General features: G+C 40.4%; 2 protein-coding genes across 2 annotated transcripts; one reads left to right on the top strand and one right to left on the bottom strand.

Moving 5' to 3' along the window:
• Positions 1-1,930: 1,930 nt before the first annotated feature.
• Positions 1,931-8,331, bottom strand: tmem230a (transmembrane protein 230a). Its single transcript, XM_070924725.1, has 4 exons — positions 8,255-8,331; positions 5,468-5,582; positions 5,087-5,209; positions 1,931-2,838 (listed from the first exon to the last, which is right to left on the bottom strand). Exons 2-4 carry the CDS (start codon positions 5,567-5,569, stop codon positions 2,698-2,700), a joined length of 366 nt encoding a protein of 121 aa, XP_070780826.1. The 5' UTR covers positions 5,570-5,582; positions 8,255-8,331; the 3' UTR covers positions 1,931-2,697.
• An 8,074-nt stretch (positions 8,332-16,405) lies between these two features.
• LOC139301667 (uncharacterized) lies at positions 16,406-17,240 on the top strand. Its single transcript, XM_070925109.1, has 3 exons — positions 16,406-16,636; positions 16,793-16,990; positions 17,034-17,240. The coding sequence occupies exons 1-3, from the start codon at positions 16,406-16,408 to the stop codon at positions 17,238-17,240; spliced, it is 636 nt and encodes a 211-aa protein (XP_070781210.1).
• The last annotated feature ends 2,542 nt before the right edge of the window (positions 17,241-19,782 follow it).

The raw sequence follows: 19,782 nt of genomic DNA on the forward strand, positions 1-19,782 counted from the left end.
AATAAAGACAGACTCTGGCCTCAACACAAAGTCAACAGCACAAAAAGATGATATTTCATATTCTGCCTCCTTCTGGCTCTACATGCTGCACCACTGTAAGGTAAGTTGCAGACGTGTCCATGTAAGAAATAATATCCATCTCCTCGTAAAATGCACTGAATGGGATCAGCTCAGGCTCAAAGTGCATTCATCCGTCGCTCAAACAATACTTTATGGTTTTAATGACACGACACGAAAGTGTAGTTTGTAATCTTGCATTTTTAAAGCCCCGAACATGACTCGGATCGGTGGGAAGAGACGCACCATTATGTTTGGCAGCTTTGTGAGGCAAACTTTCCAGACACCCGCTCTCCTCGCCCTCTTCTACCATACTTTCAAAGACTTCAAAACTCTTGTTTTCAAAAAAAAAAAAAAAAAAAAAAAAGGTTAGTCGCACGACTATAATTAAAACACCAAATGCCAGAGGAAGAACAAAAACACCACGGAGCCACACAGACGTCGTATGAATGATTAACGCGGACCTCGCTGGCTTTGGAGGGCTTCAGCTGGTCGTGACAAGTGACTGCTGCTGAGTTCACGCTCCACAAACTTTCTGCCAGTTTCACATTTCACATTATCATGAAAAAAGCCCCCCCCCCCAATAGAAACTTCATTACTGACGTTTAAATGCATGACACATTTCAGAGGATTGAGGGGAGAATTTCGCACTCCGCAGCGCGGGCGCAGAGCATTAATTTCTCATCCTCTCCGAAGCTGCTGGAAGTCTGAGACACTTTCAGAATCATTAACTCCGGCTTCTGCTTCCTTTTAAAAAAATGTATCCTACCTGTAGCTCGGTCTGCTGGCGGCCGCTGTGATGGGCTACTTCCTTTTAAAAACACATCCTTGGGCTGCTCCACTTTTAGTCCAACAGGTGCCTCAGTGTGGTCCGTGTGGACAGCAGGTCGGCTGTCCGGCCCTTGTTCCTTTAACCGCCTGAAATATGAGCCAGTTCCACTCCGAAGCCCGCCGGCAACAGGTGTTCACTTCACGTACAGGTGACGGCGAAGCGTCGACGCACTTTGCTGCTCCCTAGCTGAGAGTCCAACCCTCCAACTTCCAGCCCACCTACCACCCACCCACCTCTCCTCTGGCTCCTGCTGTTCTCTCGTGTTCAAAAGACTGAAGTTTCCACCACAGTCCCTTAAAGGCCTTTATTGTTTAAGAAGAGTTAGTTTGTTTGTGCAGAGGATGAAAAGGTTTTCTTTTTAGCCCTTAATCCCCCTGATGGCACCCAGGTTAGTGGGAACCACAAGAGGGTGTCCTTCGCCTGATGTTGGTGGCCAAACCAGCACCACAAAGTTACACTTGTTGAAGCTACGAGTCAAAATCAAATTCATTACCCACAGAAGACGACTTCTGTTGTGGCTAATGACGTGGAAAAGGGGATTCTAATCATATTCATGGATGTCACCCATCCTCAAAGTGTTCAGGGATGAAGTAAACTACCTCTTGTGCAACTTGCATGCTGTCACTTCACTGCCTGTGCTAAGAGTCTGTTTATTTCTGAAAATGTCTTGAATAAAAGTGAACTGTCACACAAAATGATACAGAATTGATTCTTTCTGTGTGATTTCTTTGCTTATCTTGCTTTAATTTCTGGTCTATATTCATGTTGGGGTTTTTTTAAATGTAGACAAATAATATTACAAGGCAATGACAGAAGTTCTGGATCTATTTATTTATCTGTACTTTTACATGTTTCTATTCATTTATGTGTGTGTGTGTGTGTGTGTGTGTGTGTTTCCTCCTGCCATATGTTTTCTTTATGTAAAGTGTAAGCACCATGAATAAAATGTCTTTGTTATATTATGTAATTCATAATTAATCTCCATAGTCCGCCATCACAATCACGTCTCGAATGACACAGTAACAAAACTTCAGATTCTAGATCAGATTTACACTTTTATTTCTTTTCTTTCTTGTTGTTTTTAAATCGAGCAAATGTACGTAAAAAATACACCTTTCTTTGATATTCAAAACCAAATGAATAAGCACAAACAGCAATACTTCACACAGAAAGTAATACATTTCATTCAAAAAATATACTATACTTCACACGAAGTAATCAATCTTTGGATAGTACTGCAAATATAATCCTTCAGGAGAAATATAGACCTCAGAGCTTTTCATGATATACAGACTACTGTCATAATGAAATACTCGTTGAAGATATGAAACAGCTCTAAAACTGCAAAGAAAACTAAAATTCTCAGTCATCCAAGTCGAGGGCCTTCAAGCAGTAGTAAGTTAAAGGCATCTGTGTAGTAAAATGTTTCACCACTGATCCTAGGTTTGTTATCATTTCTTAAATGAGGGGTCAGCAACATGTTGCTGTACTGTTGCAGGAAAGCAGCTGCTCTGACATCCTCTACTCATTAAGTCTTTGGTTCACAAAGTTGAATACATAAAACCTTTTGTGTGGAGGATAATACAACACAGAGCAGCAGGTAAACAACACAGAATTAAAAAAAATAAAAAATAAAATCAGCTAAACAAAACCTGCGAACAAACACAAGTCTCCATGGCAGAACAGTGATAACGTTTCGCCTTCTTTGCTACATACATTCAGAAACTCAAAGTAAACAGCAGGCAACAGTCTCAGGATACACAGCCTGGCATAAAGGAGGGGACTCTCCGCCAATCAGCAGCTGTCGCTCAGTCGCCAAAATCTGGGATGTCGTCGTAGGAGTAACCCCGGTAACCCTTTGCGGCGTAGTAGGCGATTCTCAAATGGTAAAATCCAGGAAGGAAAACGAGCAGCCCTATGATGATGACAGGAATGGTGCGGTCTGGATGCTGTAAACATAACAAAGGAAAGCAGAAAATATATTTGGGGGTCAGAATCTGTGACCACAAGTAGACATTTCTTTGAATTAAAGGGTTAACAAGCCAAAAAGCTTACTTTTGCCCAAACATCATATACTCGACTACTGTACTTGTTAATGAGTAGCTGGAAGAAGCACCACAGAGAGCTTAATGTACTCATCAGGCTTTAACATGCTTATCTCCACGTCGCCTTACAGCTAGACAATAACACCCTCTGAATGAAAAGGGTGTGTGGGAGGCACACACACACATGATGACTTCATCTGTTGGTGAGATCTGGTTTCATGTAAATCATCAGTCATGTCATGCACAGATCAGCTAACCACCAGGAGGCACAGGAAGTGAAGTGTTTAATTTCACCACCAGATGGCAGTCTTGTGCAGTTACTGTAGCCCTCTCAATTTTTTTTGGAAGATGTACTGCTGCATGGGCCATGGCAATGCATATCACCATATTTTAAACATTATGTCTGTCTGTATCATATCTGTTCAGACGTATGTGAGGTGGGTTTTTTCTTAAAGAGTCAATCCACCTAAATTACAAAAAAACACATACGGAGAAGTCACAAAACAACATAAACCCAAATAAGTGTTGTTGTAGCTGTTGTAGTAGACAAAATTAATAATTAATTAATACCTGAATTGTTACTGGCATTATTAATAAGTAGTTAAGTAAAGGGATGGGATAACTTGTTTCAATATGGAATGGGCTTCATTTTCCTTTTATTTGCTCCTGTAATAATTGACATTTTTCACATAGCTCCATTTCCCCAGAAACACTGTTGTGCAATAAACAAACACATTCGCTACAGCTGAAACCAAAAAACTATTAAACTACATTCTTTCAGCCCAAAACTCCTACAACTTCTTGCACTAGGACCTGCCTGCATCCCATTTTTCCATGATCCATTGCTTGAACCTTGTGTAATTTGTGGTATTAGATATGCTGTTTTAACTTGCGTGGGCTAATTGGAAAATAGACTGCTCAAACACTCTGATGCTGCCTTCCTGTCAGTTCAAATTTTCTGCAAACACAATCTGCAGACTGGAAAACAACATTAACATTAACCTCCTACTGATAATTACAAATATAATATGCGCAGGCCCTGTTATCTCCCACATGGAGTCATGAATTAAGAAAGCTAAAACCTCAGCAGGAGCTCCACCAAAGTTGGCATTCCAAGGTACAAAATATCAAAATCATTAGTTATATTCAAGCACGCACACAAAAACCCACCAAGGCCAGGAAGAGCGAGAGCGCAGCGGGAAACTGGCAGTAAGGCAATAAAATGTCAGGACAACTGTTCAATTACAGCTATTTAAAGACAAGATTAACTGCAGCGCGAGTGTTTTAATTACTGCTTGAGTTGAAATTTTGGAGGCCGTGTTGGCTCTCAAAATGAGTGTCAAAAGTAAGGCTGGGAGTCACACTGCCATACTTTTTTGGGACTGACTGAAATGTGTACCTACTGTAGCACAGAGTGTCGAAAACTGTACTAGAAGCTGGTATTGAATACCTGGTCAGATTAACTGTCTTGTTTGCTTATTCTTTGATTAGATAGTTCCTGATTTAAATCGAAAGGTTGTAGATTTTAGGATATGTAATTTAGGCAGTTGTTGTGTGGCTAATAATGTTTATGCAACATTTAAGATTTGATCATTTATTACATTTTTATGTCTCAGATGTAGGTATCGAACACAGTTTCGGTACTGAAACTCAGGTACTGTATCTGCACTAGTATTGAAAACTACTTTTTAACATCAGGATGCATCCAAAATGAAGACTTGATGACAGCCTTCAGGAGGTGTTTAGAGACACTTTTTGGACATATAAAAAGCAAATATATCAATACAAAAGTTCTCTAGTTCACATATAGGAGTAAGATAAAGATATAGAGATATAGAGATATCTTCCGAACAGGAATTACACTCAGAACAGGCAGGAGGCAGGCAGCTCAGGCAGAGACATTTCAATCACAAATGGATTTTCAAAAGACTTGTGTACTGGGAAGAAGACTGACTGGGTATTTACTGTCAGTTTTAAGGAACCCAAATATTATGGGAGAATGTGACACGCTTGACAATAAGCTTTTTTGCAATAGAACAAGAAAGTTTTTCAATTTATATGCTGGGGACACATTTCAACCACAGTCCAGCTATACTCGCTCCAGACAAAACCTGGACCAGAGACCTGTAACTTGCCATTTGAACCAACTCACCTCGACCTTTATTGTTCCTGACAGAAGAAGAGCCCCGAAGATTATCAGCAAGGAGCCTATCAAAAACAGGAATATTGCCAGTGCAATCGCCTTGTACGGGACCTTTGGCGGGCTTTTCTTGAACTGTAAAGTGTTCACAAATACAAGCCAATAAGCAGACACAAAACAGAAAGAAAAGGTTTATCAGACTTGTTCTTTTGCAGGCAGCAACACACATCTCTGGTATAATCACAGAGGGCTTTGGCACATTTCCAAGTCATTAATTGAGATTTACCTAAAATGAATTGCCTGTGGTAGTAAAAGGTTTACTAATTAGCAGGCTCCTGAACAATCGATAAAGCAGACAGCAGAGTCACCAAAGAAGAAGAACAAGCCTCTCACCTGTAAGTCTATGTAGCCGTCGTCATCAGCAGCCAGCCGCGAATACTTGACCTTGTTGTTGGATGTACCAGCACCCGACATGTTGCTTCTTGTTGCCTTCATTATGGCACAGGAGCTGTTTGGAAAGAGAGACATAGAGAGGTAGTCATCCATAATATTGCCTCAGTAATCTTCAAAGATCCACAGATTTCTTGCCCAATTTCATTTCTCAACTGTACTCCTTATCAATATATTGTTTTCTCCTCATTTATCTATAACATATGGCCCAATACATCCATGAATCAAGTTAGGTTATAGCTACCATGGTATAAATGGTAAGTCAAAAATCTCTCATGTCTGACTATATATATATATATATATATATATATATATATATCAGTTTTTAAAAAGCTCCAGTGAAAATCTGAGGCAGGCCGAGAGGTTAGTGAGCAGAAGATGCTCATGTCCCTCTTTTCCTTCCCGCAATGTCACCTCTTCTTGAGAATGTAAACTCTGAGCCGACATTTTTAGTCGGCATCTGACATAACTTCCCAGTAAACATTAATTTTCACTGTTTAAACAAGGGCAAGGTCACCGCCTGCCTCTGTTTGAAGTGTCTTAGTAAAGTGAGGTGTCGGAGTGGTTTGGGGAAGTTTTGATCCATCTGTTTCTCTACAAAACTTTTAGGTTATAGCATCCTCTAAGCAGGGAAATAAATAATTTGTCTATTATGTTTCTGTTGAGAGAAATTAGTTCTTATCTAGCACTCCATTTTCAGCCATGAGGGATACTGCTTTTCATACTAACTACTATTTCTTCTATCTATTACGCACAGGCGTTAATAAAGTTAATTTACTCATACATTTCTATCACTGCTTCATCTGATATGGCATCCACCCAAACAGAGAAAGAAACAAGTAAAATGCCACAACGCTGATCTGCCCCACAGGGACTCAGGAGAAGTGTGACTATACTGCACATGTGATCTGATCTTCCTCAAGTTTTGTTTATGTTGGAGATTTTGGCTCTATGCATCCATACACTTGAGCCCTCCCCCCACGGGAGACTAAACCCAAGAATAAAAACTGTTGTTCCTGCTTGAACAAAGTATGGAGGAGCTTTCAGAAACAGTCCATTATTTTGCTGGCAGCTGTCACATCAACTCGCCACAGAGCCTCTGTGACGAGCAAAGCTCCAGGTTACAGTTTTTGTGAAGTTACAGCACTTACTGCGGCAAGGGAATACTGTGGATTTAGCAAAAAATGGAGGAAAGTGTTTATGAGACCATTTCTGGATGTCCCTATATCAACTGAGAAAAACATATGCAGCTTCGCATATAAGCTGAAACTACAAATATGTGGGAGAATTTATTAGTATCCGCCTCGATTGGTTTCAGAGGGAGAGACAGAACCTTCTTGCAGCATATTTCCTTTGTCTTCTGCTTCTAACGTATTAAAATAAAGCCACTGTGAGCGGGTGGGGTGAGAAATTACAGAAAAAACCCTCATTAAGTGTCGTAGTGAGTTGTTGGTCCAGAACAGCTTCGGTGCCCCTATGAACAGCAGTCTTCCAAAAGCTATTCCATAATTTGTTATTGCTGTCTAACACATTGCTCCAAAATCTCCCATAGGTGTTTAATTGGCTTGAGATCTGGTGACATCATTGTCAACCTCATCAAACCATTCAGTGAGCCCTTGTGCTCTGTATGGAAGCATCTGCACTGAATGTTTTTCCACTCACTTATTCAGGTTTCTCCTTTTCTTTATAAAAAATAAATAAATAAATTGCTTTGTATATGAACATACATGTCATATATATTTTGCTATACTTTATTATGGTTCCCTTCAGGACTGCCACTAAAGACACTGAGGACATGTCGTCTGTAAAGTTTCTGGGAATTTGAGGGTTCTGACAACCCGGGGAGGAGTTTACATTCTACAATTGCACACACATTATATACTTTATAGACTAATGTCTCTAAATTTAACAGTTTTTAAATAATGATTATATAATACAGAGATCTAGTATTTCCACACCAGAACTACACCCTGGCAGTGAGTGGTAGGATTTGAAACCACATGTTTCGACCATAAGGAAGAGAAATACAATCTATAAAACAAAACCTTAGGGGGTGGGGTGGTGCTGGGGGACTTTGGATTTATGAGCAGTAGGCCTATATCTAAACTAAACCCTGGTTTCATGCATGATTCATATATTTTGTATATGGCAGTTGTTATACTTAGATATGGTACTTAAAGAATTTAGCTCACCACTGTATTTTTGTGAATGGCATGTTATAGTGTATTAGTATAATGTGCCGATATTATTCTAATATTCTAAAATCTAGTAGCGTAGGCCCACTGTATGATACTTTTAAAAACTTTCCTGCCGCTGTACCATGTCTTACTGCGTCGTCCAATAAAACATTACAAAGAAAAGAAAGTAAACGATAGTGGTATAATAGTGTTAATATGAATTCACAATCCTCCACTTAACGGTATCTAGCTAGGACAAATCCCCGTTTCATATGGCTAATTACTGACGAGAATAAATTAGCTTCAGTGCATTAATAACACTTTGTGGCTGAAGCTTTTGTCAGGCAAACAAGTAAAAATGAAGATGTTCACTGCTGAGCGAACCTGAAGTTAGCCTGCTTTGGTTGTTTATGTCTAATTAATAAACACTCGTGCCTAATTAGCTGGAGCATTAGCTTTTTAGAAATTACGCTATCAAAAGCTAACTAACGTCACCTGACAGGCACGAACATATTAATTCCAAACTCGTTTCTTCTCCTTGTTGCTCTCTTACCTTCACTTGAGCTATAAAAAAAAAACCCGTAAATGTTGTTATCTTGCGCAGACTGCTCCTCCACGGCGCCACATCTACATTGTTTTCATGGATGGAAAGCTACGTCAACTTCCTTATTGTTCAAGCAGTGCGCATGCGCACATCGATCTTATCGATCTTTGCTGTTTGCCCCTGTCCTGGCTGGTTAGAGGAAGTTTACAGCTTGATCAGTGGTGTGATGGAAGAGGTACTCCTACAGTGTAGAAGTATCCATTAACAAGTGAAGTCCTGAGAAGTTTTATCAGCTAAATGTACCTAAGTATCAATATGTATGCATTACCCTGTGAGCAATAATTAAATTTTGTAGCAGGTCAAGGTGGGGCTGATTTAAATTAATGTGAAACTGTCGGGTTGTTTAATCGATAACAATTCTTCATATACTATAAGATGATCACAGATTTAGTATGTAAAGTCTTAATCTGTAAAGTATATGATAACACTCACTTCAAAAAAAAGTGGCTATAATGGAATCAAATATATAAAAATATATATTTCCCACTGAACTAGCGACAGATTAACTTGATAAAACAGGTAAAGAGCCTCAAAACTGGGTTAGGGTTAGGGTTCTACCAACAAATTATGATTAGCTGCCTATCTGCAATACTCAACAACACCATGACATCAATACAATAAACTTTCAATTGTGGGATATGTCCTCCATCTTTGAATGTTGTCCATTGTCCGAAAGTGTTTTCTTCTCTGTCCTTACCTTGCCCACACTCCTCTCCAGTCGTTCACTGCTACTTTTCCTGAGTGCGTTTCTAAAAGCAGTCATGGTGTCTTTACGTCCTTCAGTGAATTATAAAATACTGACAGAGCTGAACATTTTCAGCATTTTATTTTCTTTGTTATGACCCTAATCATAACCTGTGTTACATGGTGTACTACTTTGCTTTGCGCTTTTCTCTTTAAGATTCATGTAAGCCCGTAAATATAATCAGACTATTCAAAGAAAGGTAACTGAAGATTAGGCAGCTCAAAATTCCAGGCATGCAGTCCTCAAAAAAAACACATCCTCCATGGGTTTATTAAGTTTATTCTTGGTAAATGTTCAATTACACTCCTCTTTATGTGTAGCTTCATACTTTTACTGTGAACTCTGTATTTTATCTCTCATACTGCAGTCTGTAATCACATTCCAGTCTACTGGAAGCTTTGGTGAAGAGGAAAGTAAATGGCACTATACTTTCAGTAAGAGATCCTTCAGTTTGAGCTTTCTACAATGTGGATTGCCTGTCATGACACGTCAGTCACATAATTAATGTTAAACTGATATGGATTTTTGAAGGCTGAGAGTTGCTAAGAGCTGTGATTCTCTAAATGAATAAATACATCCATTTAGTATTTCCACCAGATTTATTTTCTTTGTATGGTGACATCTCAGTCTGTGCAATGAAAGGACAACTCTGTCTTCAAACCCACGCTAACTCTTTTGTATTTTTAAGCTCTGTGGTGGAAGAAAGATGTACTGCAGCCTTTCAGAAACTGTTTAGAAGTTGGTCTGCTTGAAACCTGCATCATCTTATAGTAAACTACTTCCTGTCCTGATATGTGAATGTACTGTGCGCCAGCATAGAGGTAGTTCGTCACTTTTACCATATCATCTGGTGTTTGAGCTTTAAGGCCCCATTGTCGGCATCACATTCCCATAAAGCAACAACCTCCTCTTGAAATTGGTTTCTTGTTACCGTGTCAACCACTTGTTCCAACTGAGAGTCAATCAGCTTCGTTAGATACAGACATTTAGATTTAGAAAGCGCTATGAACATGAATCAATCTGATTTGGAGAAATGTAGAATATGTTCTGGTCAAATCGTAGCAAGAGGAAAAATATTACTAATGACTGCTTCACTGCTAAACTAATCTTAACAGCCCTTGCAGACTATCAGCAGCATTAGCCACCCTCCTCCAGGCGTCTTTTCTTCTATCAGCGGGAGTCAGAATCAGATAGGAAAAGGAAGAGAGTTCACACAGTTCGGGAAATCTTGATACAATAATAAATCATTTATCTTTCAAAGACAAGCCATGAAGCTGCATGCACAACTCACAGACATAAGAGCTCCAGGTACAGCATCTTAGCTCAAGCCATTGGTTGTGTACTTATGTTAATATATAAGAATATTTAAGTAATAATTTATCTCTGAGGCTGTACTTTGGCACAGCGATATCACAGACTTGATGTTCAGCAGGTAATGTTTATCGTTACCATGCTAATATTTGCTAATTAGCACAAAACACAAAGTATTTGAGGCTGATGGGAATGTCATTAGTTCTGTAGCCATGAACCAAAGTATTGAGCAAATTAAAATTTTGACCTGATGATGGTGTCACATGAAAAGTTCAGGATCACCAAATTGAATACAATCCATCCTGAGTTGGAAATGAATGTGTACCAGATTTTGTGACAATCCATTCAGTAGCTGTCAAGACTTTTCACTCGAAACCAATAATATCAACCTCATGGTGGCGCTAGAGAAAAAGTCAGGGGATCACCAAAGTCATTAGGATTCATCTTCTGGGAACCATGAATGTCTATACAACATTTTGTGCCAATCCATCCAATAAACGCTGGGATATTTCAGTGGATACATGAAAACTTTGACCTGCTGGTGGCGCTAGAGGAGAAGTCAGGGCGCTTCATCCTCTGGGCACAATGAATAGTTCATGGCAAACCATCCAATAGTTGGACAAACAAAAATGTTGACCTGCTGGTGGCGCTAGAGGATCATCAAAGTTATTAGGCTTCATCCTCTGGGGGCCAGAAATGTCTGTACAGAATTTCATGGCATCGAAGTTGTTGAGATATTTCTGTCTGGACCAAAGAGGTCCATAGAGCCATGCTAGAGATACCATTACTAATCATATCTGCATTTTAAATAATGGCATATTGCATGTCACAATCTTCTTTATGAAAATTCAAATTCAAAACACGTAGCACAGCACAGATCCTGAATTCAGTACAATTTGGAACCGTGTGAACTTCCTTTATTCACATAATGAAAATCCGAATAACTCCTTCACATCCACACCGTTTTGGGAAGGCACAGTAATAAGAGTGAAAAGCATATAACTGGAGGGAACAAACACTTTGAGTCTGGAGTTGACTTTCTATTGATGGCAGGAAACCAGGGACCTTCGCTGAGAACTTACTGTGTTCAAATATGAACTCTATACTCTCATAAATAAGACAACACAGTTAAGACTGCACTGCTTAAGTCGTTGTGAGAAATCCAGACAGAACTGGGCAAGTAAGAAAAACGACTGGAAAAAGCCTTATATCATAACCAACTAACAGCATGAAACACACTCCAAATGACATAACAGCAAACATTTCTTTCTTTCTATATTAAATCAAAAAGCACATCACCAGACCCATCCACAACTGAGAAATGTATGAACAGTATTAACGTCAGGGAGCAAACTATTCAAGCAACTCCTCACCACTCAGCAGAAAACTTTAGGTAAACACTTTTCTTAGATCTGTTCCCGGACTTATACCAACACCTCTGTCAAGTATATATATATATATATATATATATATATATATATACACACACACACACATATATATACAATAGCCAGCCAAACACGTTTAATAAAATAGATACAATCAAATGAACAAAATGTCTTGAGGTACACAGGCATAGTGATACTTTAATAACACAAAAACCTGTTTCGGTCTCTGGTCATTAGAAAGCTGAAAACGAATGCCAGAATTGATGCCAAGGTTCGCCTCCTGTTACCATGGAAAATATTACATACAATATATTACTTACAATATGGCCTGTGCCACCCTATTCTTTATATTCACAAGATGTTCACTCCTGCTGCGGCTCCAGCAGTCATAAAGAAAAACCTCCCGAGATGTACACGGTGCCTCGACTGCTGTGGCAGAGCTGGCAGAACATCCAGTTCACCTCAAGAGGCCCATAATGCACCTGCTGTTGTGTTGTGCGGTTTTGTTCTGCTCATTTTTCTTAAACTGTAAAGGTATTTTGTCTTGTTCCCATGAAATTAGTTTTTTATGATGGTACCGTGTCATTTGAAAACATTTCCTCCATTTTGATGCCTTTCATATGATTGCTGTTTTATATTTGAGACTTTCAAAATGATGTTTGATTCACACAATCTACTTTTTTTCATTTTTCCTCCTCTTCCAAGGCTTTCAGGTGTTCATGTAGACATGCGTATACATGAGCATTTCTGCAGACACTTACATTTCTGATGTGCATGTGTGTACACATGTTGATTCTGGTTGGTGCATTTATGATGCATGTCTGTGTATGTTGGTTTGTGTCCTGGCATGTACATGTACCGTATACGATTGGAGGATACACAGAAATAATCCACTGTTTTCTGTCAAAAATGAGAAACCAGTCGAATTGCTAAACGTAAAGCTAAACCTCTAATACATCCTTTGATTTGAAAATCTAAGACCTATGTTCAGATTGAAAGAACCAGTTACCTGTTTGCCTATTCAAATAAATGTAGCAACCAATACATTTTTGTAGCAATCAGCAAGACATTCCTCTAGTTAGCTTAGCCAGGTCCCTGCCATTAATTGCATGCCGTGGGCTGTCTTTCCATTTCATTTCTATTTGAGATTTTTCTTCTTCTTGCCCCAACTGTTGATATATCCATCCTTGTTTGCTGTCAACCCCGGAGGCTTTATAAGTTAATGAAACAAAAGGGCTCATTTTAAATTCCATTTGCCCATCTCTAAGTGCTTTCCGTGATTAATTGGTCCCACCATATCTTTCTTTTCCCAAACAAGTCCCCTGGTATCACAGGCATCCACCAGCATATCTGCAGAGGCCTGCCCTGCAGAGGAAATCAAATTAGCATTGACATCATTTCTTTGAAATGCCTTGCTGTGTCTACGGAGGGAGGGAAAACAGTGTGTCATACATTTGATGGATGTAAGTGCACCGTCAGTGTCTCTTTTAAAATGAACTGTGGTCTAAGAAAGCCGCACAGAGCTGTGTGTCACTTTCCTTGCTCAGCTATCAGAGCTCAGGCTTCTGTGTGACAGCAGGTCAGGACATTAAGCAGGTTGCTGAGCATGCTGGGAAAATGATAAAGCATGCCTGTTAGACCCATGGTAACAGGTGTAGGAGTTATTTTCTGCTGCCCAATACCAGAGACATTAAAGCTGCATTAATTGGGCTTTGGCCACTAGGGGCCAGAAGAATTTTAAAACAAGCTGACAGACAAACAGTATAGCAATATGTCAGCAAACATTTACACCTATTTACACATCCAGCAGACACAGAGCAACATTAGCATTTATTTGGAGTTGTGTCCAGAATAACTCAGTAGATGTTTAGCTCTGCTTTGGTCTCCACCAACTCCTGGAGAAAGATATCTGGCTCTTCAGCTGCTAAATGTTCCACTCTCTTCACCAGCTGGTTGCTAAATATCTGTTTGCCGAAACCAAAACAGGGAGCTAAAAGAGGCTAAAAAGCAAAGTTGGGTGATAATTCTGTGGGTTTGGCATGAGTGACCCCTTTCACATTACTCCAGTCATTTCATTCAGTGCTGATATACAAATATTGATTTAACGCAGTTTTAACAAAAAACCCTTGGACGCTGTTTCGTCTCCTTCTCCTAGGAGCACACATCACACGTCCTCTCGCAGGTGTTTGGCAATAAGGCAGAATGCAATTAGCATGTAATTCAGCAAACTTTTTGGATTGTTTTATGAGTTGAGTGTGGCAAACAAATATCCATCCACTGCAGAAAGTATAGTGCAACTGCAGTATCGCTCCCCCCTTTTCACAGCACTGTGCACTGAGCTTTTCAAGACTGACTCATAGGAAAAAACGAAAACAACAAAAGTCCCAGAGCAGTTAACCAAGAGCTCCATATGTGCTTGTCATCAGCACATCAGAAGTTGCAGCCAGGATACCAGTTTTATGTTTATGCACACAAGCTGAATCCTCACACAGTAACAAGTAGTAGTTTATTTTTAGACCAAATGAACACAGATGTGATATTTTTGTAATATTTCAGACATTACAGATACAGATTTAAAAATTGTATAATGTTGTGGACAGGAGCATGCCCGAGGACTTTGCTATGTGCCATGACAGAAGAAAGGCTGAAAAACATTGTACTGGACAGTGATACGTGGTATCTTTGCGAATGCAAAAAGGCACTGAGAAGGCAACAAATCTGCATATTGTGGAGGAGTAAAATAGCATCTTCATGTGCCTGCTGGAGCTTGAAAACAGTCAATAACACAGGACAATCAGACAGAACAAAGGAATAAGATTTGGACTACATGACTGAGACATTAAGGGGCATCAACTACTGATTGGAGATGCAGGAGATCTTCATTAGAATTAAAGAGATACAACGGCTATAAAATCGTTTTAAAAGACTTTTGGGCGATGAGGTTTATTTTCCACGGGAAATACGATAATAGCTATTTTCTTAAATGTCAATAAAACGAGTGTAAACGTACTCTAGATTCTGTGTATTATGGTAAAACTGACATCAGACGCCTTCTCCCAACTTGATGTCTAATTTACCTTTAATTTTCCCAACCAGCAAAGTTGCCATTATTGCTTAGCTGAGTATATTAAAAGTTTAAGGAGCTCCGTATATAAATCCTGAATGTTATGTCTCTTTTTCTCATTAAAGAAATCATCCAGGATGCTGGTGTTCAGCCAGCCTCGCTCCACCATGCGAGCAGCAAACTGGATGAACAATTAGGCACACTAATCTCACGAGGGCAAGCCTTTACCTCCCTATGAATAATTTAGCATTTAACCAACTGAAGCCGATAACAGCCAAATGTATTTCCCCTCTGCCAAGCGGAGGCTGGAGCCACGTGTGTTTGCATTTGCCTGGAAATGAAAGGAGAGAGCAGGATTTCCCCCAAAATGTAATCAGTTTAATGTCTGAAGTCAGCCAATGTGCGAAAACATCAGTTATGAGAGGATGCCCTGAGCGCTTCACTGCAGTAACGGCTCTCTGAGACGCCTGTCTGCCCAAGGCAAGGAACATGACCTTTGAAATGAAAGTTTACTCTCTGTTTTTTGAGAAAGGTAACACAGGTTCAACGATAAAAACTGCAGACAGAAGCTGAACACCTCAAACAGAAACACTCCTGCCCATAGGATAAATGACTGACCAGAAAGTCTGATCTTTTTAGATCAGTTTCAGGGCAGCAAAGTCATAACCTTCAGTTATTACATAAGCTCCCGAGTGAGCTTCCTTTTGCAAGCAGCAAAACGTTGGCAAGCTGGCTCACCTTCAATAATCGCACAGATCAAGGACAGGGAGAGTGGGAAATAGCAAGAAGAGGAAGAAACACTTTTCTTATTGAAGACTAAAGTGCAGTTTGAGTGTTTGAGTCATTCTCTCAACTGTCAAAACAAATTGTCAAGCTGTCATTTTCGGGGAGGAACACGAGGTTTTTCAACACAACTCCTCACAGTCTACATCTATAGAACTCTGCATGACCTATGAAAAAGAGCGGACGGGTTCAGAAAGAGGATTTAAGACAAACGCTTCTTCCCAAAGACACTGCCTCTGGCCTCTCAGCGTCTTCAGACAGGTTTGTTTTTTATGTTTAGTGGCACTTGTTTTGTCATCAATCACAATTTCTTAGACAGATACAGCAGATATTCCTGCTTTAAAGCTTTGTCAAAGTGTCCGGGAGGGAAGCCTTGTTAAGAGCGTTTGTTGGTTCATTTGAACTTTCCATTACCAACTTTGAGAATGCACAACCAGCCGGGTGCAGAACAATGCACATCCATCAAACTTCAACAAGCCACAAAAGTCTTCTCCAGAAGGCCAGGATTTATGGCTACAGCTATTTCAGCCACCCTGCCTTTATCAGGGCATTACATGAGATCGCTTTCAGTTTCTTTATACACCATTCATTAGTCATTAGTCATCAGAATTCAGCACAGCGTTCATTCTTGTGTATCCATCCCATTTCCGCCTCAGACGACAGATCATACAGGCCACCTTTGAGGGGAACTATTGTCACCACAATTCATGAATTGTATGGCAGTGAAAGGGCAACGAAAGCTCCATTTATTGACTGGACATCAGTGAACAACCACAAATGCCTCGGTGTAACAGCACACCGAATGATAAATGGCGACTGCTCTTGCTTTAGGTGTGGTGAAAACAGAGGAGAGGCATTTTGCTGAAGCTCTCCGTGACGGTGCTTTAGCCAAGTGCTGTAAAATAGTCGGGCATTTCAAACACAGCCCCGCAAACGCAGCAGATGTGAAAGTTCAGCAAGCTTCTCATTGGCAAGAAGAGGAGTCACTCGTCCAGGATGTACCCATGTGTAAAATTCCACTCAACAAAGACCCTCGAAAGGCAATGCTGGCACAGCAGAAGCACAACTTAGACATTCTAACCTCAGCTGAATATGACTGGCTGGCAAAGCTGGAAACACTACTGAAGCCATCATTTCAGGCCTGTCCCCTAAATGTGCGTTATCTGAATGAAACGTGTACTCTCTCTCATCTGGAGGTCTCAGATGTTGATCCTACCTATAAAGTGCGCATCGAGGATGCATTCTCAGAGGACCTCAGCAGATGGAGGGAGAACACAAGCCTGTCATGGCTAAAGGTAGCAACAGCTCTAGATCCCAGATTCAAGGACCTCGGGTGCCTGCCCAGAGCAGAGAGGGAAGCGCAAATGGGACCAGAGCCACAAAAGAAGAAGATGGCCCTCCTGCTGATGGGGTCAGAGTCACTGGCACTGTCCATAGACAAATCTATGTTCACTACAATGGTGGTCGGCACATACAGGTGCCCATGGTAAGCTGGCCCATATTGCACAAAGGTACTTGGCTACACCTGCCTCAGCAGGGCCATGTGAGTTTTCTTTGGCAGGCCACGTTTCAGCTCTGTCATCTGAAAATGTCAACAAGCCAGTCTGCCTGAGCAACTGGTTAAAAGAAAAGTCAACTTCATGAACCGGTTGACAGGTGTTTCCCCTTATATTAATGAGGGTAGACAAAATATTTACAAATATACAACTATATAATACAACTATAGTTTTCAAAATACTTTTGTTTTGTCTGCCTCACCTGGCAAACCGACCTCTCTGTTGTTAATTTGATCAAAGACAATGCAAAATATTTTATGCCATTTCCTTTTTATAAACAATGTAAATTCCACAGATCCTAAACAACAAAACACTTTTTTATACTCAGACAGGAAGAAGAAGGAGGCCAATCTAAGGACAATATAAAGACAGCCCCAAATGATCACTGAAAGTTGCAATATAAACTCATAGACTAGAAAGATCCATACGCTAGATCAATACACCCGGCGGCAGCAGACTTATGAGACAACTCTGTCGTTTGAAGATGAATGCATCACCCTGGCATTCGAGACAGATCTGGGGGAAAAAAAAAACACAAAGTGAGCACTGCTGCCAGGGCCCTCAGCGGCATCTGAGACACCTGTGGTCAGGTCGCGGAGCTGTCGCATGCAGAAGCCATAAATAACTCAACCTGAAACAATAAACTCAGAGAAGAAATGAATGGCCTATTTGTCATTCTTGGCGTGTTAGTGATGTACTGGACCCCTCCCAACCCTCTGCCTCAGTTCATTTGGTGTCCCTCTGCAAAGTGAAGACAGGCACCACTGGGAGCCACTCCCTTCAGCCCTTGGAGCAGCACATATCCTTCATCTTCTGACTGACTAAAAGTCCTGCAAACAGTGTGCTTCCAACTTTGTGGCAACAGTTTGGGGACAGCTGGGTGGTTCAGGTTCAGGTGTCCACGTACTTTTAGTTTACTGATAATACCACAATTCTTACACCCTTATCACCGGCCAGCCACCAGGAGAAAGTAGTCTATTTGTCGGGGACTATTTTCAGCTGCGGATTGATACACATTTGGTGATCTAGTGAGTATTTACAGTGGCAGGACGGTGTGTGTATGTCATCAACTCAAAGTAAACTAGTGTGTGTGTTCATGGTAATGAAGGAAGATGGCACCCAGTGCAACAGTACGGCTCACTGTTGTCTTTTCAATATATCATGAACAACAATGGAGCTCTATGGCACAGAGGAAGAGTATACTGTATATCAGGCTTTGGCTGCACAGACACTGTTAGTAGTATCAAGTTTTGCTGGCAATACAAAAAATGTAAATTTCTTATCCTGTGATACACAATATAGTACACGCAATGTGAGTAGTTACTAAGCAACAGAGAGCGGAACGAATCAGGAAGGACCTGATAATTAATGAATCATTAATGAGTAGTTCCTGAATTACTCTGAATTGAGGACTGTATAGTAGATAATGATGAGTTTTAGACAACAGAAAAGTGATATTATATTAATGAATCATTAGGTAATGATTAGTTCCTAAGTACTACCACTTTCTTCATAAGCCATTCCTGATTAGCTCTGAACTAGTTAATTACTTCATAATTAGTTAATCTGTTTATCAAGTAAAGTGGTAGTTACAAAGTAGTCCTTCATGATTACCTGACCATCACTTTATGGAAGTTTTGATTGGACTTTAATAGTTTAATAATTTAATAATTGTATTGTAAAGTGTTACCTGACTCCCCTCCATGTTACTTGTAATAAACATCTAAACACACACATCAAGGTCGCTTTAGTTATTGATGATTATTAATGTGCCCTGTCAGTTGGCTCGTGCAGGGTCACACGCACACACACACACACACACACACTACATGAATGAGCGGGGGGCGCGTGAACACCCGCTAATTAAAAGGTAGGAGCCGGCGCGGGCAGGGGGCGGGGCCTCGGAGGATCAGGTCGGGTGGTCCGCTGTGACTTCCTTCCTCACCAGAGGAGGCACGAGGAGGACGGCGGGACGGAGGGGAGCTCCGCGTGCCGTCTGCGGCGGACACAGTAGCGCGTGACTGCTTTCAGCGAAAATGAAATGTTTCCCTTTATTTAAAAAAAACAAAACAAAACAAAAAAAACCACTCGGTGCAGTGAGATGTCTGAAGAAGGTAAGACTCTTCTGGTTTTTTCCCCCTTTCCTCATCATCCCACAGCTCGAGCTGCTTCACACAGGCTGAGTGACTTCTTGATTTCCATAATTGATCATTATGACCGTTTTTGATTATTTTTAATCAGGTGGAGAACGTGGTGAGTGGTTTTGTTTTTTTGTTTTTTAAATAGGCCACTGATGAGCACCCTGTGAAAATTGCTTTTTCATCAATTTGGTTGTGCTTATTCATGCAGCCTAATGTTCAGTGTTTGTTTATTCCTGTATATTTGTAAAAGTATTGAAACATGATAAGAGTAAAGAGCAACGCTTCATATCTATAATGAACAAAAACAACAGGCTGTTTCCCTTTGCAGCCTCATTTAGATTTATATTCAGGGCATTTCCCCTCAACAGGTAGGCCACCTTAATCTGAAGACTCAGACTGGGAATGCAAATATGAATATTTTATGAATATAGAGAAAAGGATGAAGACTGCAAAGGCTCATAGTTTGAAGCTTTGGACAATTAAGCGTCG

Source organism: Enoplosus armatus, chromosome 18, assembly GCF_043641665.1.
Source record: "Enoplosus armatus isolate fEnoArm2 chromosome 18, fEnoArm2.hap1, whole genome shotgun sequence".
Taxonomy (NCBI): domain Eukaryota; kingdom Metazoa; phylum Chordata; class Actinopteri; order Centrarchiformes; family Enoplosidae; genus Enoplosus; species Enoplosus armatus.

What these genes read in the sequence shown, in the direction of transcription:
- tmem230a (XM_070924725.1), bottom strand. Translation starts at nt 5,569, where the DNA reads ATGAAGGCAACAAGAAGCAACATGTCGGGTGCTGGTACATCCAACAAC. An exon ending in ACGGCTACATAGACTTACAG is followed by an intron (nt 5,210 to 5,467) that starts GTGAGAGGCTTG and finishes AACACTTTACAG; the next exon opens with TTCAAGAAAAGCCCGCCAAA. An exon ending in CAGGAACAATAAAGGTCGAG is followed by an intron (nt 2,839 to 5,086) that starts GTGAGTTGGTTC and finishes TTATGTTTACAG; the next exon opens with CATCCAGACCGCACCATTCC.
- LOC139301667 (XM_070925109.1), top strand. Translation starts at nt 16,406, where the DNA reads ATGGCGACTGCTCTTGCTTTAGGTGTGGTGAAAACAGAGGAGAGGCAT. An exon ending in TCAACAAAGACCCTCGAAAG is followed by an intron (nt 16,637 to 16,792) that starts GCAATGCTGGCA and finishes TCTCATCTGGAG; the next exon opens with GTCTCAGATGTTGATCCTAC. An exon ending in AGCCACAAAAGAAGAAGATG is followed by an intron (nt 16,991 to 17,033) that starts GCCCTCCTGCTG and finishes CACTGTCCATAG; the next exon opens with ACAAATCTATGTTCACTACA.